The sequence below is a fragment of the Fulmarus glacialis genome, unplaced genomic scaffold, assembly GCF_000690835.1.
Source record: "Fulmarus glacialis isolate BGI_N327 unplaced genomic scaffold, ASM69083v1 scaffold32849, whole genome shotgun sequence".
In the NCBI taxonomy this organism is placed as follows: domain Eukaryota; kingdom Metazoa; phylum Chordata; class Aves; order Procellariiformes; family Procellariidae; genus Fulmarus; species Fulmarus glacialis.
In genome coordinates, this window is record NW_009231942.1 from 59,296 (window position 1) to 85,556 (window position 26,261).

The following is a 26,261-nucleotide window of genomic DNA, read 5'->3' on the forward strand; positions in this document are numbered from 1 at the left end:
TAGTCCTGAGGTATCAAGTCTTGGCCACACCAGTATGTGGGAATGGCCACATCACATCACACAAAGGGTATACCTTAGTATACTCTCCCCCCCCAAATTTGATTCAGTTATGCGTAAGACTAGAAAATGCATTTTTAAAATAAGATTTTCTCTGCTACTGATAAGTGGTTTTATATACACAAACATATATACACGTACACAGAGTCATCTGCTCCAGGGTTAATACAGTAAAGATATCATGTAAGTAGCTGTGCGGTTTATAAAACAATTTGCTGTCAAACAGAATGAGTAAAATCTAGATCAGATATAAAAATTTATACTAAGGCCAAGAAAAACGATTGACAATTCTCAAAATTTGTTTTACTTCCCTAACAGAACTAAAAAAGACCCGATCAAATCCCTACCGTGTGTTGGGCTTCAGGTTCTCAATTGGCAAATGAGTAGTCCCTGCAGTCCTGGTTGACCACTTATTCTTTAAAAAGTCATCATAGGATGCACTGTAAACCAGATAGCCTGTAAACAGGAAAGACAAATAGTTGTGAGGATTCTAAATAAATTTTAAATAAATTATATCCCTAGGTGTCGTGATAGATTTTATGGGTTAAAAGGAGTGGAATCATCTTTGAATATGAAAGTGATTTGATGCCTAGCTCTCCTGGAAAATCCCAGGCTACAAGAATTGCCTGTCATTAGCTAATAAAGATGGAGCATTACATCAGAGGATGGTACCCAGGTGTGAATTCTGATTTAAAACACAGTGAAGGCAAAAAGATGACAGAGGCAACTCATTCGCTGTTTGAAGAGATACCCTACTGTGCAGAAACTAATATAGTTAGAAATACCAGGGTTGCTCTGAAAAAAAAAAACGTTATGCAAACTGCGCTCGGTGAGGTACGGGATCAACAGTCTTGAAGAATGAAACGCTGTGGGACAGACACCACATAGCCTGTTCAAGTGCCACCTTCTCCCTTCCCAACCATTATCGCTGCTTCGGCTCCGCCAGTTCCCACCCCTCTGCCATGGCTGTCAGCCGCAGAGCTAGGCAAGGCTCCTCGAAAACTGGACATTAGCACCAAAGTGGTGGCCTTTTCCAATGCTTACTTCAGATCTTTTGGGTCCACTGACAAACATAGTTTGATTAGTTTCTAAAATATTTTGGTTATTTACTCCAGTGTTTTTCCAGCAACTTTCGAGATACATTCTTGAAGTCAGTTGGGCTTCTCTCTGACTCTCAAAAGGTCTAAAGACATTAAAGGAGATCTAATTTAACATACTTGTTTAACATATTCCCCATCCCTGAACTTCGCTTGTCTGATATTTGAGCAAAATTTCAGTAAAACGAGGTAAGCATAGCCTGGGCCACAGACTCCACTGCAGATAACTGACTCTGATACATTCTTTTCCTACAAAAAAAGCAGACTAGAAGACCGCCAAGCCACAAGCCCTCCTACAGGCAGACCGCTCCTGTAGCCAGGCTCACAGCCAGGCAGGACCCAGACGGGCTCCAGCCATGCAGTCAGCTTTGCTCGGAGCAGATTGAAGCTGAGTGTGAAAGATGCTCCCAAGGCAGCCTTGGGAAGTGCCCGCGGTGGAGCTGAGGGCACTACCTAGGGGCAGAAGCGCTCAGTCAAGCAAAACGCTATCACAGCTACCATCCAGGCAAGAAGTGGTGCCTTCAGAACCACTGGCACAAAATCAGCACCTAAATCTTGAGATATCTGGACCAACATGGGCTGGTCGGTCTGGCACAGAAGGACAACAGAGGGACCTTTCTCGCTCCTCAGAAAGTAGCTCACTTCCCTCAGAAGATTGCAGAGGAGTGAGAACTTCATGAGCTGTTGGCTCAGTTTAAGGTAAAAATGGTCATTTAAGAAAACCTTCCCCTTCCTCACTAACCCATCAGGAGACCAACCCTCAGGAGAGTACCTGTTACCATGTCTCCTCGAGCAGGTTTGGCCCAGTCCACGATGACAAAGGAGTGACAGCCTTCGACTGCCACAACAGTGATGTTGTGAGGGGCTTTCAGGGGATGCAGATCTTTCTCTCTGAGGTCATTAGGGATGATTTCATCGAGGCTCTCCACTTGGAAGTGCTCCAGGGCCTCTGTCAAAGAGCATGGGGCTGCTGGATCTTTATTGAGATAGGTCACATAAGGAGCTGGAAGAGACAGGGAAGGGTGGTGTTTAGTTAGCAGTTCATAGGTACCACAGAGTAGCACACAGGCTGGCAACTTCCTGAAAAGAAGAGAGTCAAGTTTTGTGATGCATTTTAAAATTCCTCCCCTTCGAGCCCAGAGACAGTTCACCGCTGCCAACAAAGCATGGCTCGCACTCTATTTGATTGATGAGCAGGGGGAATGGGATGCCAATATTCAGGTCTACCCCACACTCACAACTATACCCAATTATGCAAAGACAGAAGGATCGTCTTTGCTACGAGAGGCAGAAGAGAGTGGTCTGACTGCAGGACCCTCCACACGCTACCTCCAGCTGCTCTGGAAGGTGGACTGAAAACGTCACTCAAACTCTCAGCCTTTCCACACGTGGGAACAGATCCCTGCCAGGGCTGTAGACGGTCTAAGACTTTACAGGTCTAAGTGGCTGGTTCTTACACAAACATCCTGAAGCTGGAGTGAAACAACAGAGGGCACAAGAAGAGTAATTCCAAGGTGAAGTCTGACCAAGTTAAACGAAGAGATTATTGCTGTGGTCCCCTGGGTACTAAGGGACAGGAGTCACGAGTCCCTATCTTCCAGACATGTGCTCCCAACCTCTAACTTCTATTTGTAAAAGCTTTATACTGATTGGAATTGCACTTCAGTTCAGGAAAAGATTAAACCATCTCTTTATTGCCTTAAAAGTCACCGTAACATTCAAAGTAAGGACTATAAAACTTGCTTTGGAAATGTTTATTCAGTTGCAATAATACAATTCATTGAAATGGTAATATTATTTCCCTAGTGCCTTGAAATGTTCATAAACCAACATTTCTTGGTTTATCTTATTGGATTTCATGCCCTAAAGGGATTTTTTCCAGATCTTGCAATGAAGTTAATTTTAGCCTCTCCAGCTAAATGAATCAAGAAGCACTGTCAGTGAGACAGCCGAATAGAAACATCATGAAATTGTTTGGACAGGGAAACCAAAGATGCACTGGAAAAAGTCTTGGCATATATAAAAACAAATCTTTTACTACAGCAGAAGAGCTCCACTCTAAGCCACGTGAAGCTTGTGGATATGGGAAGGGAAGGCAAGACATGAGTCAAAGCTGATTCTCCATCCCCTGAACTCCCATCTGAAATGCCAGGTGAGCCAGCAGCTGACCTGACCTCAGTTCAAATGCCATGTAAAACGCTGCGGGGGGGGGTCACCAGTCTGGGGTGGAGGCTGGAATGCAGTGCCCTACCACCTCCAAATCCCTCTGGTCTGGCCCCCAGCTGCTTCTCTGACAAAGAAGCAGAGCAGCTCTGAAGTCAGAGCTGCAACACCTACCTACACACTTGAATGGCTCACGTACACAGGAGCCAGCCTCATGGCTCATGTCAATGTATTGGGGGTTCCTTCACCAAGTTCCTTCTACAGAGTAAAGATATGAATAGCAAAGTCAAATTTATCTCTATTAGTTTTACTTTTTGGAAAGTTCATATCCAAAATACCATTCATTCATTGACTTTAAAGCATTTGACATACATGCTTGTGCAAGGTGGGTGAAATCACTGGGGTTGCATGGGTCAGTGGAAAAGAATTAGGTCCCCCAGAGGAAGACTCACACCTATTCACACGTACTTCCCCCAGAGGAAGACTCACACTTGCACTGATTGTACTGGTGTGAACTTAAAATGACGCAGTTGAGCTGAACTGAGCACCAGAGTAGATACTCTTGCTCTCTTACTGACTTCAGCTAAACCAAACACAACGCAGAATACAAAGCAGAGCACCTACACTGGAAGAGTATAAAGAGGTTTGCACTGCTTCAACAAAATCAGTGTAGGTCCACACGTAGACATGCAAGCATCGAAGCTATGAACAAAGTACCGCTGTTTGGGTTTCCCAGGTGGCAGTCCTTACAAAGACCACACGCTAGTCTGTTGGACCTACTTGCGCAATGGTCTCAGCTTAAGGGCTGACCTTGCTAGAACAAGAATTCTTTGCAGCACAAGTAGTGAGCTACATAAACCAAAGGACATCCTTACCAGTGAACCGTTTCTTCCCAGCAATATCATATTCTGACACAGGGCCGGTGCCAACAACACTAGTCTCCGGATAGACAGCTTCCAATTCTGTCGTTGTAGAAGCAGTGGTGGTGGTGACAGTGGTGGTGGTTGGTGGCAAAGTGCTCTCAAAAAACTCGTAGTCTTTAGAGGAAAGATAAGATGAAAATGTTAGCTTGCTTCATGTTATTTTGGCTTAACTATGAGAAGGGAAACATTTCTGTCACCAGCCAGAGGTGAGTCCCAACGGAGTGCCACGCACCCGGCCCTAGCTGCCACACGCTCCTTACGGGCCTCTAAGTCAGGGCCGGTCACACCTCGGCTTTGCAAGGGTTTCTACCAAACTGGTAGACAGTGAGCACAAAGTCTTTGCCTTAGAACATTAGTGTCATCGCTGACTTAGACCTCGCTCACACAGGTAAAAAGGATGACAATAAACAAATGTATTCATACAGCAATATCCTGAAGGCGCTTCGTCTGCCACCTCCCCTAACAACCCCCAAGAGAAGACAGCACAGGAATGGAATCCCTGGCCACAGCTCTCACATGCCAAAGGAAGGAGATAAGGGAGTGAAAAAATGGCTTTTTAAGAAAAATGTGTGTTATTATTCTAAAATACTAGAGCTGGTTCATACTGCTCTTAAACCTTCCTGCAGCTTAAGAGGCGTGGAGTCTTGTACTTGCCATTCGTGGTCCCATTAGGGCCATGAGGGAAGGCAAACTGGCCCACATGAATTTCCTGATATTCAGTCCTATTAAATCCAGCGCTCTTTGAAAAGCTACTCCGCTACCAGATTGACACACAAAATGAAGGGAAAGAAGCATTTGGCATCCCTGCCATGTCCTCATACAGGCTGTGGGACTCGGCTCACGGCTTTGAGTGTTTTCTGCTTAAACTGCTAAAGCATTTATTTTCTGCAGGTGACCTGCACCTAAGGGGAGGCCTGGCAAAAGACTTGTGCACTGAGGATATTCCGCTTTCATGGGGATGTAAGGAACATGGGATGTAGGAGTTTTTAGTTTATCCTCTCCTCCCCACATTCTAAATGCTGGCCTCAGTAGAAGTGATCAGAATAAAAAGCACAAAAGTCTATGATATCTTCTTCTCAGCTGCTGCACTCTCTTTTTAAATGCTTTTCTGTTGTTGGTGGTGGTGGTTTGACTTAAGATCCCAGCACTGCATCCACAAAGAAAAAAACTTTTATTATTCTAGAACCATAAATTCTACTAAAAAGCTTTAACAGAGGTCTGTACTTATCCGCTTTAATATGTGGGGGTAGGAGCAGGAATCTGAGGACTAAAAGGAGCAGAACATCAGCAGTCACTGATGGCAGAAAGTGAATGCTAGTTCCACAGAATTTGCATTCCCTATGCAAACTTGTAATTGAATGCTGGGACTTGAGGCCTCCTCTTCAGCTAGGTTTTGTGTGTCCTGGATTATAATATCAAGATGGCATGAATATAACTCTGCAAAAATCTTTCCCTCTTCTCCTTTTATCTGATTTCAAATCTCTTTGATTTAAATTCCACATGAATTCAGCAGATTAATTATTTTATACGTAGGTGATCTCATTCAGTATGAGCATGTTTTATAGTCTAAATGCAGACTACACATCAAAAAAAAAGACAAAAAAAAATATTCACAGTGCTGTAGAGTGCTAAAAACTCACTAAGGTATTTCAGGTTTCCAGGGCTCAGATGTTACTTGGATTTTCTATTTTAGAAGAGTTCATTGACTTTGACTGGGCTGGAGTTAGAAGTTGTACTGGAGAAAGTAAACCTAGGATTGAAGTGGTGACTGTATGACCAAGCTCTGAACTTAATTTATTTCCACAATAGGTTCCTGTTAGATTGCAGGACTGATAGAAAGGGACTTTCACGTCCAGAAATAGTTGCCTTTGCACCCTTGCTCTTCACATGTGACGCAGGACTCTGGAAAGCTTTTCCAGTTCACCACTGCTTGCTTAAGCTCCCATTCACTAACCTGCCCCCTCGAGCCCAATTCCAAAGGAAGAAGACAGGGAAAAAATCAACCCCAAACATGCCACTTGCAATAGACTTTTACAGTTAAACAGTACCATCATCATATATCACATATGCCTCTGGAGTTGCTGTCACATCTGAATCCAGTCCTGAGAATGTATCTATTGAAGGAGAAAGAAAAAAATGCTATAAGAATTCAATGGTCTCATCCCTACCCTCCTAGTAAAGTACTTCTGGAGTAAAGTTTAAAATAAAAATCTTTAGCCAGTTGATTTGTAAAGAAATAAGATAACTGCGTAGTTTCCAGATAACACAGTGACAGTCCGCTCTGCATATTTAGAATAACAGGTGAGTAGCCAGGAGTTTTGCTGGGAGAAAATTGGGTTCAGGGCTGCTACTCAAAATGGAGAGTAATGCACCTTCCAGGAGCTCTGCCCCTGGCCCCAGCAGCTCTGGAGCAAAGGCAGGCTGCCAGTAACCGCGTAACGCTCAGGTCAGGATTTTATAGTCTCGGGAGCAGCAAATGTGAGAAATTTATACGCAAAAAACCAACCAAGCAGTTCAAATAAACTGAAAACTTCTATTCAAATATTTCTGCAGAGGAATAAAAATCAAACAACCCACAGAACCATGACATTTACAGACTGTATCTATGCTAGCAAGTAACGCAGCCCAAAAGGAATGGATTTGTAGAATGAAGTAATTGGTGCTGGATTTTCCGGGGTTTTACTTTGCATTAGCTCTAGTGTGATCCTGTGGACTGAATGCCCATTACAGGTTGGGGCACATATGTGTCACCCTGAAGCACTGCTTCTGCTTTAGTTTCATCCAACAGGAATTCAGTTTGTGCACACCGAGATTGCTCCACGATGCAAACGAAAGCATAACAAGAAGAGATGATTATGAGGTGCACATCAAAACCACTCTCCCGATCCACCCCAAAACCCAATGCAAATGCACCCACAGACTTCCCAGATGCCTATCGCTACATATTATTTCAATATCTCTGCAGGTCATATATCCAGCACCAGATGCATCAAGTACCTCATCTTGTGAATCCTGGAGGATTCCCTGCACACTCTGGGAAATGCATTTCTCCACATGTTATTTAGGGAAGCCAAAAAGTACACAAAGCTCAGATTAGCCATAAAAAGCAACGCAAACAAAGCAAAAGCATTGTGCTGGAACCCACTGCAGGTACAACCAGAAGTCTTCAATGAAATGCTGGGGCTGGGGAGAGGCCAGTGGGTGAACAAAGACAAGAGAAAGACAGCTTTGACCTCAGGGTACTACACAAAGCTGGTAATGTTCCTGTAACACTTGATATGAAAGCAACAATGTTATTTTTACTAAGCCAGTAATACAAACAATGCAAAATTTCAACTGCCAATGTCAAATAGTTCATAAATATAATCTGAATGATACATTTTCATTTTGCAGGGTTTTTTTATTTAGAACCAACCATTATTGTACAAGACCGATTTTTTCCTACTACAGTAAGTTTCTTTTAAATACACAGTAGTGATTTTAATGTTAAAATAAGCTTTGAAAACACAGGAAATGGGTTAATTGTTGTCACACTTTCATATAGCAAAATCCAACATTTTCTCATGGTAGACTTCCGCAGCCACTCTTCAGGAGATCACCCACTTGGAAGCCACTTGACTTCTCTGAGGGTAGCCAGTGACAAAGTAGATCCTTTGCTGAATTCTGCAGGTCTTCTCACCACAGCTGGCCAGCATTAACCAATGTCTATAATGTATGCACTTACCTTTGACTACATCCAAGTAAACAAGAGGCTCAGATATGCAGAAATTTGAAGTCCTTCATGGGCAGATTTCAACTCATTCACACCTATTAGCTAGTCAGCCTTTGACCTACATGCAATCCAGCAGAAACAAATTTTATTTTGTATTTTTGAACTTGTTCAGTCTCTTCTACTTCACTGTCTGTGCTTCTTTAGCATTAGCTGTGGCATGGCGACAATACGGGTATTTCCCAAAAGACCTCTCACTTCATAATATTCTGTACATACACCAGCTGCAATTCTCCAGCTTGCTCCATCACCCTTCGCTGCAGCTCTTCAGTGAACCCTGCCTGTACCAAATGAGGCTAAGTTTTGCTATGACCACTTGCCATAGTCTTTTGGCATCTGTAAGGACAGTGGACTGTGTAACCATCACTTGATTTTATCACACGTAACACGTGGTTAAGACTCCACCTTTTTTTTCCTTGTGAGCTCATGAAAAAAGTTTAGCTGGTTTCACCGACAAATCACGCTTGTGTGGCCAAACTCCTTCTTGAAAGTTAAAGACTGCTGAATGCAGTGAAATGTTGACAATAAATTCTGCTGGGTCGAGCAAAAATCTTGCCAGAGAGTAAGTGAATTTGCCAAAGCTTAAGCAGAACGCTTGGCGGCGGGTTTTGGCACTTGCAGCCCCCGGCTGTTTGTGAGTAAAGCACTTAGCAACAAATATCAAGCTTTGGCAGAAAAAGTATTTCATTAAATGATCTGGAGTATTTTCCAGACTCAGATTAAAGGAAAAGACAACATAAAAATATGATTTGGAAATGGTGAAGGGAAAACTGCATTAAATGTTTGATAGTTCAAGTAGTAGTTGTTTATCCCTCTTGAAATAGACACTGCACTTGTTAAACAAAACCAGCCATCATTAAATAAATACCACAAAGATGCTTTCTTTTCAAGCAAGTTCCTCTGTGGAACAGGCAGGTTGATTTGTTGCATTTGTCAAATGAGGCAGGTCACGAGGATGCCAAAAAAAAAAAAAAAAAAAAAAAAGGATGATCAAGAAAATCCTAATAAATACTCTTCAGAGAAACTTTCATAATTGCCAGGTAAGGACTAATATTGCTCAAGCTATATAGCAGGTGAGAAGTAGAAATCCAGCACGATCTTGTCCTTTCAGTCTTCCACTGTGATGCGTTTGCAGACATACTGTCGAAATGCCAGACAGTTTAGGAGTGACTTAAGGGCCATTCTCATTGAACACGCAGCCTGTGTAAAAAATTAGTTTTCACTCATGCCTCTAAAAAAGTTCAAGGATTCAGCAAGCCCACCTGGTAGAAGGCAAAAAATCCAAGCAGAATGTTTTTAAATGTTCATAAAATCACATGAAAAATCCCCAGCCCCCAACTCTGCTAAAAATAATACTGCAAAGCTTTTTGTTGTTCAGCTTGTGGAGCCTACGCTCAGATTAACCCCAGCCATATTTCATGAACTCTTACTGTTCTTATAATATGTATTCTCAGAAGAGGTCTTTCAGGTATCAAATAGCACAGGTCAAAGAGAGGAAACATGGCAGAATATAAGCAACATTCAAGGTAAGCAAAAGGAGCTGGTGGGAGTGGGAGGGACTCTAACTCTAATAAAAATCATGGTCCCCTTTAGGCAACTTTGAAAATACCAGGGTGACCATATATAACAATATTTGTAACACTTTTGTAAATACAATTAAGAACAATGAAAGCACCAAAAATCAAAACCAAAAATCTTCAAAGAAATATTTAACGATGATGGTCATTTTTATATACATATGTTTGTGAGTGTACACATCCATGCATATGTACATACGCAAGCACACTTCTATAAATACACACTGTCAAACATGGGGCTAATTGTTAGATAAATATTAACACTATAAATCATTGTAATTCCACCTGTACAAGGCGCTAACATCTCTGGCTCATTACTTACCCAGGGTAGCTGGTAAGGGAATTTTCAGTCTTCTGCTTCTGAGATCCTTTCCAAAGATGCCATCCTTAGACCCACTGTGAGTTGCTGAAGCCACATCCTTCCACACCTCTGCACTCTTCAAAGCAATAGTTCAGCTTCCTAGGCCACGGTTACATGACCTACTTGTAACCTACTTTGGCTTCAGAGATACAGGTGTATGGGGGAAAGGCAAGGGGGTTTCATTACCCAGTAAAACTGGTTACTGCAGTTGGCAGACATCTGACTGCCAACCTGTTGTTTAGGTTATGGCCATGCTGCTACTGCCCATTTGTAGACTGAGTTGGGGATTACCTACAAATGGAAAGGATAAGGACTACCACGGTGCTCCCTGATCTGGTTTTGCAAAATAAGCAGCTAACTGGTTTGCAATGCAACATTCAGGTGATGAAAGGGTAAAACGTGGTAGGAACAGGCTCAACACCGAAAGACTCTAGTGCATTTATATTTGTTTACTTTGGATTTCAGTTGAGCACCACATCCTAAGCTTGTATAACTGCAACAGGGAAATAATGACATGCACTGACACTGTTTTATATTTTCAGATGAGAAAGAAATCAGTGTACAACTCTGCCTTATCTGTGCAGAGCCAGGGTTGTCTTTCCCCAGCTTCATCCATGCTGTGCTACCTTCCTGCTAGACAATCTCTATCTCCAAGGGCTGGCAAGAGAACAAGAATCTCATTTTGCAAAAGCTAGTTCCACCATAGCTCAAAAGAGAGACTTTTCAGAATTTATTGTGAGAAATGAACACAAAATAGACAAAATGTATAGTGCCTTCAGGTCCTTCCCTGGCCTGAACTGGAGTGAGGACTTCCTTATATGTGAGTACTTTGACCACAAAACTACTGCCTATACTTGTGCTCACGTGCATGAATATATGTGACAAGACAGGATCCCACACAAGGTAAGAATTTTGCTGAAATCAACATACTTCCACGGAAAAGTTCAGCTTTGGGGAAAGCTGACATTTTCCAATGAAAAACCATTTAACGCCTAAACCCTTCTTCAGCTGCTCTAATCTCAGCTCCTACCTTATCACAGGGACCAAAATCTTCAGAGGCAGATTCTTTCCCGCTTTACATTTGTGTAACTGCGCTGTACAAACAACACAACCAAAGAAGTTCAAACAACACAAAAGGAAGTTACCTTCTGCATTGCACTCTGGCAGGCCATCGAACCCCAACAGCAAGTTGCCCTCGTCATCATACTGTCCATAGGTGCCTGGAGGACAGGTTGGGGGTGGTTTCTCAGTGGGTGGTTCAGTGGTGGTTGGTTCAGGAGTGGTGGTGGTAGTTGTAGCAACAGTTGTTGTAGTGGTTGTAGTAGTTGTTGTGGTAGTTGTTGGGGGTATTGTTGTAGTAGTAGTTGAGGGAGTGGTTGTTTTCTTAATCATTTCAAGACCAATCAGAGGTTTCCCTCCAAGGCTTATTATTGGTTTATCTTGTGCACTCGCTACAGGTTTACTAAATCTGCCATGTCCAAACAAAGGTAATCCATCAGGACTCACCATTGGGGCACCCTTTTCATCTAGGAGAGAAGAACAAAACCAAAAAATCTCACCATTAATCCATTTCATGGTATTTATCAACAGTAGATACTGCAAGAGGACTGAGAGGGTGATTATAGCCTCCTGTAACTAAGCTGACAGAGAAGGTGGTTATTATCTAGGAAATAGCCATGGCTAAGGAAGCTGGAAAATGGTTCTGAAGAACCTCAGATAAACCACAGTGGTGTTCACTTTTATCAGCTTTTGATAAACACTTCTTGGGAGGTTTCACTTCAGAATCACAAACATGCAGACAGTGCCTGCATTTAATCTAAGTCAGTCTCGTAACTGTTGATGAAAGGTATGATGAATCCACATTCTGCTCCCTAATGTCAAATATGTGCAAGGAAAAACTGGGATGCTGTCACTGCAGATAAACTTTTGTGCCAAATTCTGGGTACTGCAAATATTCATGGTAACCGATTTAACAGCAGGCAGCTAATTTGCATTCAAGGGATCTATACAGGGGGACTGATGTGCAAACAGCAGTGTTTTCACAGATCACACACAGGGTTTTTTACTATTTGTGGTTAGTTTCAGAAGAAAAAATAAAATAATCACATACATATGTCTGGTACAGTGGTGGGGAATAATTATTTCTGTGTACACAAAGATATAAACAAGCATCAATCCTTATTCTGGCTCAGTTCTGCAGTCCTTTCTAGTGCTGCTACAAGTGAGATGGACTTGGGTGATTCTTGCTGCCTCATACTCAGGAGTCCCACAGGATGCCCCAAAGCCTCCCCAGGTCCTGCAGTGTTCTGACTGCCTGATGGAGACCTGAGGTACAAGCAACGCCAAATGGCTTGCATGGGACCTGGGGATACCTGAAGCATTCAACAGCTCCAAGACTTGTACCATGTGCACAAAAACTGTGGTTTTTTTTCTGTAAGAAGGAAGCTGCCACTTACCAACAATTGTACGTCCATCCCCTCCTAATTTCACTCGGAGAGGGTTGCCTTGGGAATCTTGGAGGTATTTTCCTTCAACATTTAACACGAGCCCTCGGTCAAGATCTACAATCTAAAAGTAATAGATGAACTCAAGTTTAGCTAACGCAAGAAGAGGTGAAATGAAATTTCACAGCAACAGAAATCCCGGGGAAATTCAGATGCTAAGTGTGATGCTCAGGAATAGCTACAACACCCACAGACTTTTAAAAGTGAGTCACTAATTGTATAGTAATCACTGAAAAATCACTGGTGAAGAAAGCAAATCCCCAGGAGCTGGGCTCCAGAGTTGCACAACAACCATATTCCTATCGCCTACTGTAGTTCTCATGTGCAAAGGAGCGACTCCCTTGATTTTCTTGGGCTGCGCAACTCCTAAGGTGGATTCCTGTAATACTGATTTGAGTATGACCCTGAGTCCTTTTGAAGACGGGATTTAAAAGTATGTCTACTAATCAAAAAAAAAGGAAAAATGAAACTAGTTAATTTAGATTGAAACAGCAGTGAAAACAAAGTAGCTAAGATTTTAATTGGGGTAGGAGACTGAAGAAAAGCCTTTGTCTCATAAAACAAATCTGTCTGAGAGCTTGGATTGAATTCAAGAGGTAACTGCAGTTAAAATCCAGTCCTCCTTGCTATTTCAACCCAAAATAGCTGAATTGTTTTAACCTGAGGTAACAGACACTGAGCCACAGAACACAAAAATGCAAAAGGTGTTAAGTGCTGGGAAGAAACTGGGAAGAGGACATGAGCAGCAGCTCCATGTTGGCAAGACAGACTTACATTTGGTGCTGGGGAAAAGACTGTAGCAGGAGGGACTGTAGATCATGAGGTCAGTCTCTGAAGCCCTCCAGGCCCCAGATGTTGACATATATCCTCTTGCTTTACAAGGTGTTTGTCCTGCTTGCAGCAACACCCTCCTCTCGTGCGGTAGAGAGAGACACCACACAGCCTCCCAAGGACCTTTCTAGCCCACTTTCTGGAGTCTATTTAAGGGGCTTTGGGCATGCTTTTCAAAATGCCTCCCTTGAATGTGACATACCTGATGCACCTTTTTATGTTCCTCTAATGCAAACGGTAAGATTGAAGTGGCCATAAAATGAAGTGGTCTTTATGCGTCATGCTGTGTGTGAGCAGCTCTACTGACGCCAGAGAGGCTGGTCACAGTCTCCTCCTGTTCAGCATTTGGGCAAACACGCAGGAAACACCAGTTCCTTCCCTGTGTTGGTTGGTTATAAACTCACTGGAAAGGATTTTAGAAGACAAGGTCTGGGCATGTAGGCACCTAGTGGGGCTTTCCTATCAATGGCATCTGAGCTCTTCTGAAAATACCACTTCAAACATGTCTGTACAAATGGCAAAATGCTTAAAGATACCTACGTATGTGCATTTAAAGCATTGTGACACTTATGGAGTAACTTTACATTTTAATACTTTTGCTCATGAGCTTCTCCCTGGAGCGCGAGTCCGGGAGAAGCATTGCTGAACACGTCTTTCACAGCAGCTATCCCAGGCAGTCTCCACTCACACTGCACGGCAGACAAGCCCTGAGTCACTGGGGAGCGTAAGTCCCACTGACTTTGAGGAAAAAATGTTTCACTAAATTTATGGGAGTAATGTATAGTTTAAAATTCAAGTCATCAGGCTTTAAATCAGACATTTAAAATGTTCAAATAATGAAATGCAGAATTTGCCATTAGATTTCAATGGAACAGTGGAAACTAGATCACTAAGTATAACTTCACTTCACGGCTTCATTGACTTGAGGGCACTGTTCTCCTTTCTTTTTTTGATGAAAATTAAGTACAATAAAAGGCCAAAGCATCTTGAATTTGAAGAGAAGGTCACCCTACCCACTTTGTTCCTTGAGGGCCATTGATTACTCTCTGTCCACTTGGTTTTCCATTATTACCAAGTATTATTTTTCCATTTCCATTTCCATTTCCATTTTTCATTGTAAGATTAGGTCTGCCATTGTAACCTGAAACAGAGAAGAAAACACACTATTCTGAAGAAAGCTGTGCAACCTACAAACCACTTTTTAAAATGCAAAGAAATGCATTTTCTAACCGATCTGGACATAAATGGGAGCAGAAAGAGCCCTCACCACACTCGGCAAACCAGGCATTTCATTTCTGCTTGGAGCAACTTGTGACACTGTCAGATCCCCGCAGCTGACACAAGCATCTGAAATGGTTTCTTCTGAAGAGGTTAAATACTCATGGTTTGTTTCTACCATGTTTATTTGATCTCTCTATTCCCTCTTGGTTTTTTAAGAAAGCAGGGCAACATTTCTAGATGGCACTACAGCCATTAAAATGTCTGTAATCTTTCTAAACGTTTGAGGAGTGGGGTGAGGGAAGAAACCATTATTAAACACAACCACTTGTTCAGTCCTATCCTTATACAAATCTCTAGTGAAAGGAGAGGGGATAGGAATTACCTCTATTTTTTTTAACCTGTAAAAGGAAGGACTCTCCTTCTCTAGCTGAAAAAACACTGCCACACAGAGGCACACTCAGCTCAGAAGTGGAGAAGCAGTGGCACTGAGCTGCAGGCCCCCAGCTCAGAAAGGGCAGCAGTTTTCACATCCTAGCTCAGACACCTGCCTCCAGAAAATTATATATGAAAATATATACATATATTAACTGAAAAAAAAAAAAAAAAATCTGAACACTCCTCGGCTATTAACTTCCCAATTGCATGGCTAGCAGTAAGCTGGTATACAACTTCCATAGAGAAATCTGTTATTCTTTCATGCCATGCATCTCATCCTCCATGGTATTATTTAAGGTCCTCCCATCTTAAGGGTCTGCAAGCTGGTGGTCCTCTACACAACACTGAGTCTGACTAAAGCATAGCAAATCCAATAGCCCAGCTGCATGGTCTTCACTGTATAACAGTGAGGCCACATCATTAACTACATATAGCACAGAAGGTATTTACTAAAACGCTCAGGTCACTCAATACTATTTTGGATGTCCATGGGTTGGAGGGAGAAAAAATACTTCTACCTAGCAAAGTCACTGAGACTGGGATTCTCCATAGGTGACACGGGAATCAATAGGTGACATACCTTGACGTCTAGTGGGCCCATTGTTCCACTACCCAGTGTCAGCAGATATTCTGCCAGAAAGCAAGCCTCTAACATTTGGGGTAAATCACAGCCATAAAGGTATTAGAGGGCCTGACTGTGCTGTGAGCAGTCCTCAACAGGAATGTGCAACCCTGAGCTGTCACTTAGAAAAAAGAGGAAAGTGGCTTAAAAATTAATTAAAGAAAACATAGAATGCCAGGACAGCATGAGGAAACACCTTACTGCCTAGGCGTGGGCAAGGTAGCACTATATGACCTACAAAAGCCTTTTAGTAATCCATATGATGAAGAGCAATATACCTGAGAGGTTGTCATATTCTGAGTACAAACATGCTTTCAATTTTTTCCAATTTAGTACCTAACTCTGTCATCTGCTCTGTGGGTCATGGGATCCTGTGCAGATCAGACCACAGGACCAAAGGACTGGGCACCACATTACACTGATTAGGCAAAGTCCTCAAAAACTGGGCTCCCTGAGAACCACCAAAATAAAAAGTAATACGTTATACTAAATAATTGAACCCACATTCTGATGGAGGACTTTTCATCTAACTGCTAATCTTAGGAAAAACACAATTCAGTGAGATTACTACAACAAAGACAAGATACCTTGTCTATAAGGAGGTCTAACGAATTGCCGTTGGGAAGGGCTTCGTAGCCTAGAGTTCAATAGTCGCTGGCGAGGGGACAAAGTGGAAGAAGAAACTGTTGGAGAAACAGTGTGTGTTGTGGTAGATACAGAAGAACGTGGCCAGACAATGCTTGGTTTAGACGGGGTGTGCTTGTTAGAGGACTGAGTAATCCGTGATGCTATGGCAGAGCTTCCTGGTGATTCAGAAGAAGATATTTTTAATGTTGGAGTTTTTTCCTTCTCTTCCTCTTCAGAGCTTACTTTGTGAGGTAGAAGAGTGTCCATAGATTTCCTTTTATTGCTAGTAGTGTCATCGTATGTGTTTTTGTTACCTCTAGAAACAGAAGGGGACCATTTTGCTGCCAAAGATGTGGATTTCTCTTCCACTTCTTTCTGATCATATTCACTGTAATAATCGTCCTCTTCATTAGAAATCGACTGACGAGATTTAGATGAAGAGGAGGAAGGAACTTTTTGAGGAAGGTCAACTTCGGACATTTTTGAGGGCAACAGGCCATATTTTTTCTCTGCTTGGGACACTGTTCTTGTAGCGACCCTTGAGCGAGAGGGTAATGAAGGACGAGCTTGTCTTGAAGAAGTGGATGACAACCTTGGATTATACTGGTTGTCTTTTGCTGTATCACTGGCAGAACTGGAGTCTGGCTGAGTAAGTTTTGGTTTGTAGGAAGGTACCTGAGAACCTGGCTGCTGTTGCTTTGATAGAGATGAACTTGAGCTTCCCTGAGAGAAAGATGCAGGCAATCCCCTAAAAGAGGACACCTGTTTAGGAAACACAGAGCGGCTGCTTGCTCTGTCGCTGCCTTCTGTCACATCCTCATCCTCATCTTCCTGTAATTCTTCGTTACTCTGGGATGAGATGGGAGATGGGAGGCGCCGGCCCCTTGAATGCAGTAAGGAAGAACTGGGTTGTGCCCTCTGTGGAGGGTCTGAGCGGGAGGTCTTCTCCAATGGAAGATGAGAGGGGAATGTCTTTTTAGGCAAAGATACACTTGGTTTTGATCGAGCAAGCATTTCTTTTACCTCTTGACTGTCCTGCTCTTCAGGCTTATGTTTGGAAAGAGAAGACTGCAAAAGTGAATGCTTTTCTGGAGCAGTCGCTCGACTTTGTTGCTCTTCTGAGTCAGAGCGGGATGACTTTTCACTGTGTGCCTCTCTGGGGTGAGAATCAGAATCGACCTGAGGATTTCTTCTCTTGGAATAGATTGCTGAAGACTGCCTGGAAGAGGGTAGAGAAGGAAATAAGGGGTTTGCATCTTGTGAGTCCTCCCTATAATTCTTATCAACATCCTTTCCATTGGATTTGGCACTGGTGGAGGAGCGAGAGTGAGGTGAAGTGTGACCAGAAACAGCAGACCTCGATGAGACTGCCACCGCAGCTAATTTCGAATCCTTCCACGTGCGAGAACTGGAGCCTGAGGGAAGCCTTGTTTGCTGTGACCTAGAACTGGGCTGTCCCGCTCTGTCCTCTGCTTCTTCATTGTCAAACTCATTATGGCTATCACGAACATGGGAATCTGCTGATTTGGAAGAGGGTTGATGTGAATGACCTAGAGAGTCAGACCTACTGGGATGGCTTGGGACAACCTCATGAGAGATAGCAGACTGCCGATTTGATGGCAAAGCCAGGCGACTAGGCTCTGAAGTTTTAGAAGACACTTTCACCAGCATGGGGTCTGGCTTTCCTTCCACGTTACCCGCAAGATCATTATTTTTGGCAGGCAGAGGATGGGAGGAAGTTTTAGAAGGCACATTAGTGTTGCTTTGCCTCAGATGCTTTGTTTCATTATCTGTGTATTTAGGAGCAGATGAGGCAGAAGAGTGTTGTGCTGACAATGGTAACAGTGCTGGTGGCTCACGCTTCTCTGTGCTTGTCTGCCGTGACACCTCTGATGTGTGGGTTCGAACAGAGGTCCTCCCTGAGGCAAGGACAGGGTGGACTGGCCGACTAGGGGACAAGGGTCTAACATTCCTCCTCTGATCCTGGGTTTTTGGTGACATCGTTGGAGTTTCTTGGGAAGAATCGCGATCATCTGTTACCTCAGTGGATTGGAGATTAGGTTCCAGCTCTCCTGTCTTTCTAGAAGGTAACTGAGATTTACTTAGGACCCCTCGAGTCAAGATTTTATTCTTATATTCAGAAAGAAGACTCTTTTTATCACTAACATTAGGTGAACGAACAGACGACTGCTTAGAGGAAAGCGATGGCTGGACTTTCGAAGACACAGAAGTTTGAGAAGGAGATGAGCCAGCATTCCCAGTTTTTTTAACCTCTGAATTATCTTGAATATTTGTTTGTTGCTGAGCAACTGAATCCTCATGAGCAGCTGTGGGGGAAAAAAAGTGTTTATTCACAGCAATAGAGGAAGGACAAAAAACTGACCAAGAGAAGAAACCAGCCAGGTAGCAAGAACAAAAAAACTTAGGAGAATATGAGACAATAATTATTTCTGTATTAACCAGCCTGTGGAGTCCAGCTGAGTAAGTTTTGGTTCGTAGGAAAGTACCTATGTGGAATTATTGTAGCTTGGGTAAAACTTAGAGCAATTAAAATCAAATATCTAAAAGCAGGGACTGCAACATCCTATCAGTGGAACCAAATCTTCAGCAGAACTTAGTCACGTTGATGCCATGGTGTTGCATTATCCCATCTAAGGCTGTGGCCCACATTTTTAGTTAACTCAGCAAATCTTCTGTTCCCACAACAGCATCTTTTGGTAAGCTGCAAATGCACGGAGTACTATCTGAGTAAGCCACTCTAAGTGAATTTCAAGAGCGGGAGTTGTCAGGAATAGCACAACCAAAGACCCAAAGCATTGTATTCTTTGGCCTTTGGATAACAAGAGCACATAGTGTTTTTATGCAGGAAATAGAGTATGGTATGCGTTTATTAAAGACGTTAAAATGTCCGTAAAATGTCCTTTTACATGCTGCAGAGTGACAAACGCTTATCTACAAGCACCTCTTTGGACAATATAGTGATGAAAAGAGCTAACAGAAACAGCATTAAGGAAGTAAAATCCACAGGTTAGATGGAGTGCAGAGGAAGCTAAGTCAGTAAAAGAATTAACATAAGTGGGACCAAGGCAAGAATGGGTGGACTACGCAGTCGGTGCATGGCTTGCTGCTCACCTGCTGGGATGGCGACACTGAAGGCTTTAGACTGAGGACCTGGTCCCCTCCTGTTTGCTGCACGAATTTTGAAAATATAGCGCTCCCCGGCCTGCAGACCATCTATTATGGCTGATGTTGTAGCTCCAGAGTAGGTGATGGACTTTGCTCCAAATGGCTTGAGAGCCGGGGCGTATGAAAGAATGTATTCTGAAATGATTTGGCAGACGGTTGGAAGGAGGAAACTGAAAACAGTCCTGTTTCCAGCGGACAGACTGTATGGGTAGGATGAATTAGAACGTGCATTACTAAAATTAATACACTAGCAATGCACGCCGAGTCAACAGCTGGAGTATAAAGACATGAGAGAGAGAGAGATATACATATATATGTAGGTAAGTTGAACATTTATTCATCTTAACAGACAAAACCAAATCACATCAATGACCTAATCACTGAGACAGAATACGTTAGCTATACCTTTGTAAAAATACATAAGCAACAATGCCCATCAGAGTGAAGCGTCACCAAGAGGAGCCGGGCGACAGCCATGCGCACTTCCAGAGAAGGTGTGGGGGACATGAGAAAGTTACAGCACCAACTACTGAGCCGTTTGGTGTGCTGCACCAGGAGACCTTTTTTTGTTTCTGGATACCAACTAATAAAGGGAAAAAAATGAGTCCTCTGAAAAAATTAACTGCCCTAAATCAGAAATAACAGAGGAAACCTACAAAGAGAAAATGCACTGGAGGCAGAAAACATGTCTGAACATTGCCAGGAAAATATGCACCTACCACTTGTGGAAATCTAGTCTGAAAGACTGTGCAAATGTTAGGTAGGGTGGATCGCTACAATCAGAACACCTGTGTTGTTATGGCTGACGAACCACGAGCAAATTTTAGACTTCCCAAGAGAAAGAGAAATTTTGAACTTTCTGATTAGCTACCAAGATATGTGCAATCAACAACACATGATCCAGAGAATATTCTTCCAAAATATAACTTGCTCGCAATGGTGGACAACACACAATTGCATTGCTGACTGTAGCTATGTCCACAGCAAATAAGAATGTTAAAAAATTTTCTTCCCCACAGAAACAATTTGGAAGAAGAACAAAATGTTGTATTCACATAATTATTGTTCAAGACATCAATATTAAAATCAGGTGACGATATTCATTACTATTCATTACTTTCTTATCCTACATTTCCAACAGAGCCTTGACACAGCTATAATTGCACCGTACTTCAAGACCCTAGTCATGCAAAAGCAGCCCTGCCAGTCCACTGTGGTGAAACTCTACCAGCTCCAAAGTCCATATACTCATTCCTCAGCAGTGCTGGAGCCTGAGGGGCATCCCCATGAAAACACCAAAGCACGCACTTTAATCTTGGAAACAATATTACTGCAGTCAAATATAAGTGTTTCCAGCTGAGTCTTTGCTTAGGGGGGTTTTAGCTGTAATCTACAGGTCAGTAGGTAAAATTCATGCCTGGATGATTGAGGTTCTTATTCAGAAAAGATACTGCTACCAGGAAATAACAGCACTGCATATTGCCAAATGGTCGCAATAGCACGCCTGTCCAACGAAGTCAAAGTCTGACACACTGCGCTTAACTATAGCCAGGGCCAAACACCACTGCAGAGAGAGCAAAGCAAAGTCTTGTTGCCACTTAAGAAACTCGCCCTGCTCTCACCTTTCAGTTTAGGATTATTGTGGTACCTGTGCTCTGTATTAGTTTCTGTATTGAGAGAAATTTCACCCCTACAGGAATAATTGTAGGCATGACGAGGAGTCTTACTGTTACACTCCCAGGGAGTGCAGGTAAGATCTCAGCCACGTGCAGGCTTCCTTTTCTTTTCAATCCTCTGTAAGAGGCATGGGTATTGGACCAAAACAGGGTTTTGAAAATAAATTCCAAGGGCTGCCAGTTTTCTCTCTCTACACAAAGAAACACAATAATACTTGAGGAGTCACAATGCTGTGATGGGAAAACTCTAGAACATAACAACGCCTTTGAAAACAGGAAACTTACTTAATTTTTTCTGAAAATGAGCCCATATTCGTTGTGTTAAGCAATAAGCCATGCATAGGTCATCAAAATCAAGAAAAAATAATCACCAATATTTTATATGCAAATGCTTTTTATGCTCAGTTGAAAAAAAATCAATGTATTAGAAGGCATGGTAAGCTTTGGATTTTTTTTTTGTTTTGTTTTAAGATACACAGGAGTTGCTTTAATTGCAGAGGCACTGGTGTAACTTCTGGTAACTCAGCTCTCAAATGGCTACTGGACAGCATTTTCTCCTATTACTTTAACACGTGGTATAAACACATAAAAGGACAGGGTTGAAAAACAAAAGGACCAAAAGACAAAAATTCGTGATTACCATGTGCTATCAGAATGACTATGAATTCAGTGACTTCTTTTAGCCGGTATAAATATCATTTTTATAATTTATTTAGTTTAAAAATAAAACCTCTCCTGTAATACTTCATACTCAAGAAAAACAATGATATATTAGACACGTATAAGCGTTCAGCCCTGGAATATCAGGTATCTTTAAAACGATTGCCTTGGATGAATCATCTGAAGATCAGCAGACGAAAATGGACAAAGGGCTACAGACTGCTCAAAATTAGGAGCAGATTTGAAAATTCAGCTAATGTCCCTGCATGACCCTACTTTAAGAAATAATAATTCTTGGACACAATTTCAGCTCCATTGGAGCAATTGGCAAGACTCCTACTGACTTCAAAGAGGAAGGAATTCCACCACTGCCCTGAAGAACACATGAAGTAGGTCTTGTATGCAGACACGGCACACTTCCCTCCAGGCCAAAGGTTTTTTAAATCCTGAGATGCTACAGTGCTGATAAGGCACCTCCAGAAACTTGTGCAACTCGAAAACACAATCCCGTCAACCACTGGAGAACGGGAGCAGCCAAAAAATCAGCCCGTTCATTTTCTGAGGAAAAAAGCTGGGGTGGGGGGGGAGGAATCGCAGAAAGTTTTTTTTTTTAATCCTATGCAAGTAAATAGCCACTGACAAATTAGCTTTATGACCATGTACAATAACACTATAGTACACAAGGCTTATGCGTGATACTTGTTGAAATCATTATTTGCGCTTGCTTCTTAAGCTGAGGATTTCCTTCTGTGATAAACTAGAAATAAAACACAACATAAACCCACTCACTTTCTTGGCAACTACCCAACTTTTCCTTCTTCACCTAAATGTTACAAATCCTTTGGGAAACTTCCTTCTTGAGCTCCGTTTTGACCTGCTTATTAACGGAAGAAGAGGTAAGCATGGACGCATGACACGCGGGAAGCTCTGTGACATCCCAGCCACACGGTGATGATGGCTTCCCAGCAGCGGTGTGGAGATGCTGGGCTGGAAACAAGAAAATCTTGCTTGGGTATAAGCCATTAACAAGTGAAAAAATCCTGGCACAGTCAGCGGTTCCAGCTTGCTGCGGAGCGGCAGTCTGGCTTCTAGAAGACCAGCTCCTTGAGGGGATTGAAAACTGACAGTGATGACTTACCTTTGACTTTTCCTTCACTCTCTGGGAGAGCATCCCAGGATGCTGCTACAGAGGTTGGTTTCCCCTTTAGTGGCCAAACATCCAAATTTTCAGGTGCGCTGGCAGGAGCTGTGAAACAGCCATACACAGAAGAGGCAAGTAAGAAAAGTTGCCCTACACAGCATACACCTTTTGCTCCTCCTCATAGCAGAAATTCCTATTTCAAAGGCCATTTCAAAGATAAATGTGAAGCACACACATGGCTCAGGTCCATGCGTGTCTGTATTACATCTCTGTATCAGACTCCTGTCATGAAATTTTATTCCATACTTCTAGGAACAGGCTGTCTGCATGAGACTGCTACTGTCACTTAGCTGGAACGGTGTAGTAATTTGGTTGTTATGGACCACTTCCCTGTACCAAAGGGGCCCCACGGCTTCTCCGTGGTGGAAGCAGAATTTAAATTTGCTGCCCACAGGGAGGGACAGCAGCCAGGCTGCTCCTCCCAAAGGAAGGGGCACACCCAGCTGCAGGGGTCCAAGCTGCTGACCCATCCCCCAGAAATACCCAAACCACCTCGCCCTGTTCCCGTCACGCCACAAGAGCAGCCCCGGTGTCCTCTCCAGGGCACTGCTGCCGGGACACAGGCAGCAGGACTGAGGCTCTTCCCATGTTCCTGACCCTCTGCTGCCCCAGGCAACCACTTATTCTGGCTTTCCCTCAAGTCAGCCCTATTTCATAGCTTAAACCCCAAGATGTGCGTCACCCCAAGGACCTTTTGAATACATACCCGCCTCCGGGGTCCGTTGGTAAACAGACACGCTCCATTTGCCTTCCTTTTCTCCCTCCAAGATTTGGACCGCAAACTCATACATGGTGTCCGGCAGCAGATTCTCCACTAGTGCCCGCCGGTTGGACACCTGCTTGTAATCCCACCTTGCTGACTCCCCCTTTTCCCGATAGCGAACATTGTATTGCCTGGGATTACAAGCACACAAAAATAAAAATTCACCTGTCGAAACCTAGCATTAGCAGAATCAGAGAGAGACGAGGCTGCTCTCCCCTCGGCTAGCCTGCTGGGCTTACTGAGGAAACTACCAACTTGCAAACGAAGAAGTACTACCACCACCAAGAGCCAGCATCTTTTAAGCATCTGCCTTCCTCTAATGGAATCTGACTGCTTTTGCTCCAAGGGACAGACCACTTCTTCCAGCCTCTTACTCAAAACACCTCCTGCCCCGAGGGGAAGCCTCAGGGCTTTCCGAACCAAGCCAGGCGTCCCAGGGGGCTCTACGCCACCGTCCCACCACGCCACAGCTGCGAGCATGGCTGGACGGCTGGGAGCCCCTCGCTCCCAGAGAAGCGCTGGCGGCTTGGTTCCCACGTGTCTGCCCAGATAATCCACCATGAAACTGAGAACATCTAAAATTACCACTTCTCCTGCTGTGCCCCTCGGGGTGTTTCAGCCCCGGGTTGCTTCGCTGTTCCCAGGCTGAGCAACACAATCCAGCACTTTCAGACCTTTGGCAGTTTCCAGCCTGTTTCTCTGTTTATTTTGGTCTCCAACTGCTGTGGCATGCTGCTGCGAGCCAAGCTCTCCCACTCATGGGAGACCCCAACCTGCTCAGCCTCAGCTGCACACCAGGTTTCTGGAGGGTCAGCAGATGCAGGGGACACTGATCCTGTTGCAGAGCGATGCTTCCTTCACCCACAGTATGGTCATCTCGAAGCTGTAGTCTGTTCTGACAATCCAACTCAACAGCCTGCCTCTGCCTCTCTGCGGTCTGTGCCCCATCCCCACCCTTTCTTTCCCCATGCACGCATGGGGATTTGCCGCCCATCGTGATATACCAGCAGTTGAATAGCAAAATATCCCTGGTTGGTACTGACAACATTCAGAAGGGATCTAAAGCCCTGTAGTCCAGTACTTACACAAACCTCTAAATACTAGAGACCAGGGTGCAGGGAGGCAAGGAGGGTACATCACCCCACACCCACCCATGTCAGGCTTCTAACAGCTTCTCTGAAGCATCCCCTGCCAGCCACTGCCCTAGGTAGGGATATGCAAATCCCTACTCCCTTAGCTAACTTAGTCGCAAAAACAACTCTAATTAAAAAATGCAAAAGCAATCAGTAGTGCGTTGGCAGCAGTTCACCTTCAGTATGCGTTCAGAAAAGAAAACACAGGGCTAACTACCTATTTGCTGCAACCTTCTGTTTTTCATACAGTGGGTCTACCCAAGAAACGAGCACAGACTGAGAGGACATAACTCGAACAGTTACGTCTTGAGCCACCTCCACCTCTTCCTCCTCTGAAATGGCAAAACAAAATAACATATCAATAACAATATTGGAGTTCTCATAAAAAACAGTAACTGTCTTCAACTGATGTTATAATACACACACAGCACAGATGAATAACAGCAGTTATTGAGTACATTGATTACTGATGGTATCCCATGGAAATAATTTCTACTGCTAGTTGTCTGCTTACAAGACCAGAGTACTAATATACTCTACAGTGCTTCAATATTCTATCAGTCCCCAAACTGTTACTTACAGCAAATGTCTTATTAACATACTGACATTCATCGTCTCCGGCAAACACACTGCTAGAGCTGCCTGGAGAGCAGAAATTTTGCCTTATGAAAAATTTCGAGGTTTTAAAATTTTGTTTCATTTTGAAGGGCAATAAAACCAGGGACTGTCAAAAATTCTTTACAAGGGAGAACTCCTGCATATTTTACATTTTTGAGTGCTTCAAACAGGTTGTTTGAATTCAGCTTTTCAGTTTTTTATCGTATACAAGGCAAAAATAAAAAAAAAACATTAAAAGAAAAAAAAATCATTGAAGTGGGCTGTTTTGACATCAGAATATCTTTTCCAAATAATTTACAAAACTTTAAAATTAAGTAAAACTAATCTGATTTTTTTGAGGTTTTTAATTTTGATGAGGCTCCTTTTTCTGTCCATCAGAGTTTTTCCAGTGTAGTCTACCTACCGCCCCATGAAAGATTTACTACTCTTCCTATTAGTGTCAGAGCAACCATTCCCAAGTCTCCCAGAGGCACAGAATGCACGAGGTGCAACTTTCCAGCCCAAGTTTTACAGAAGAGTAACATTGGAAAAATATTGATGTCTCAGGGAAGGAAAGGGACCAGTAAACTCTGGAGTACGATTTCATTCTCTAGGGACCTTACTCATGTATGACTGAAATCCAGGAAAAGATTGCCCTTCTCTTAAGCGGGTGGCACGTTACCTCGAAACCCAGCACTGCCTGCACAGAAGGCAGGCGGCAGGGAAGCACATTTCATTCTTCCAATCAGGTTTTTAATGCAAAGGGTTCTCAGACAATTCCAGGTCTTCCAAGCCAAACAGCTACTACACAAAAGTGGCTGAGAGGACCCATCTACTACTCACAAGTGGCTTAGGGGA

The 26,261-nt window shown here is 43.2% G+C and overlaps 1 protein-coding gene across 1 annotated transcript in view; it reads right to left on the reverse strand.

Moving 5' to 3' along the window:
- The window catches only part of FNDC1 (fibronectin type III domain containing 1), a 53,337-nt gene that overhangs the window by 15,723 nt on the left and 11,353 nt on the right, over window positions 1–26,261 (reverse strand). Inside the window, exons 4-15 of the mRNA XM_009584739.1 lie at window positions 25,024–25,138; window positions 23,617–23,804; window positions 22,848–22,955; window positions 19,320–19,508; window positions 16,148–18,514; window positions 14,296–14,423; window positions 12,404–12,515; window positions 11,093–11,473; window positions 6,289–6,354; window positions 4,193–4,354; window positions 1,927–2,157; window positions 405–513 (exon numbers count right to left, since the gene is read on the reverse strand). Coding sequence (XP_009583034.1) covers window positions 405–513; window positions 1,927–2,157; window positions 4,193–4,354; window positions 6,289–6,354; window positions 11,093–11,473; window positions 12,404–12,515; window positions 14,296–14,423; window positions 16,148–18,514; window positions 19,320–19,508; window positions 22,848–22,955; window positions 23,617–23,804; window positions 25,024–25,138 — 4,156 coding nt within the window. The remainder of the gene's footprint in view (window positions 1–404; window positions 514–1,926; window positions 2,158–4,192; window positions 4,355–6,288; window positions 6,355–11,092; window positions 11,474–12,403; window positions 12,516–14,295; window positions 14,424–16,147; window positions 18,515–19,319; window positions 19,509–22,847; window positions 22,956–23,616; window positions 23,805–25,023; window positions 25,139–26,261) is intronic.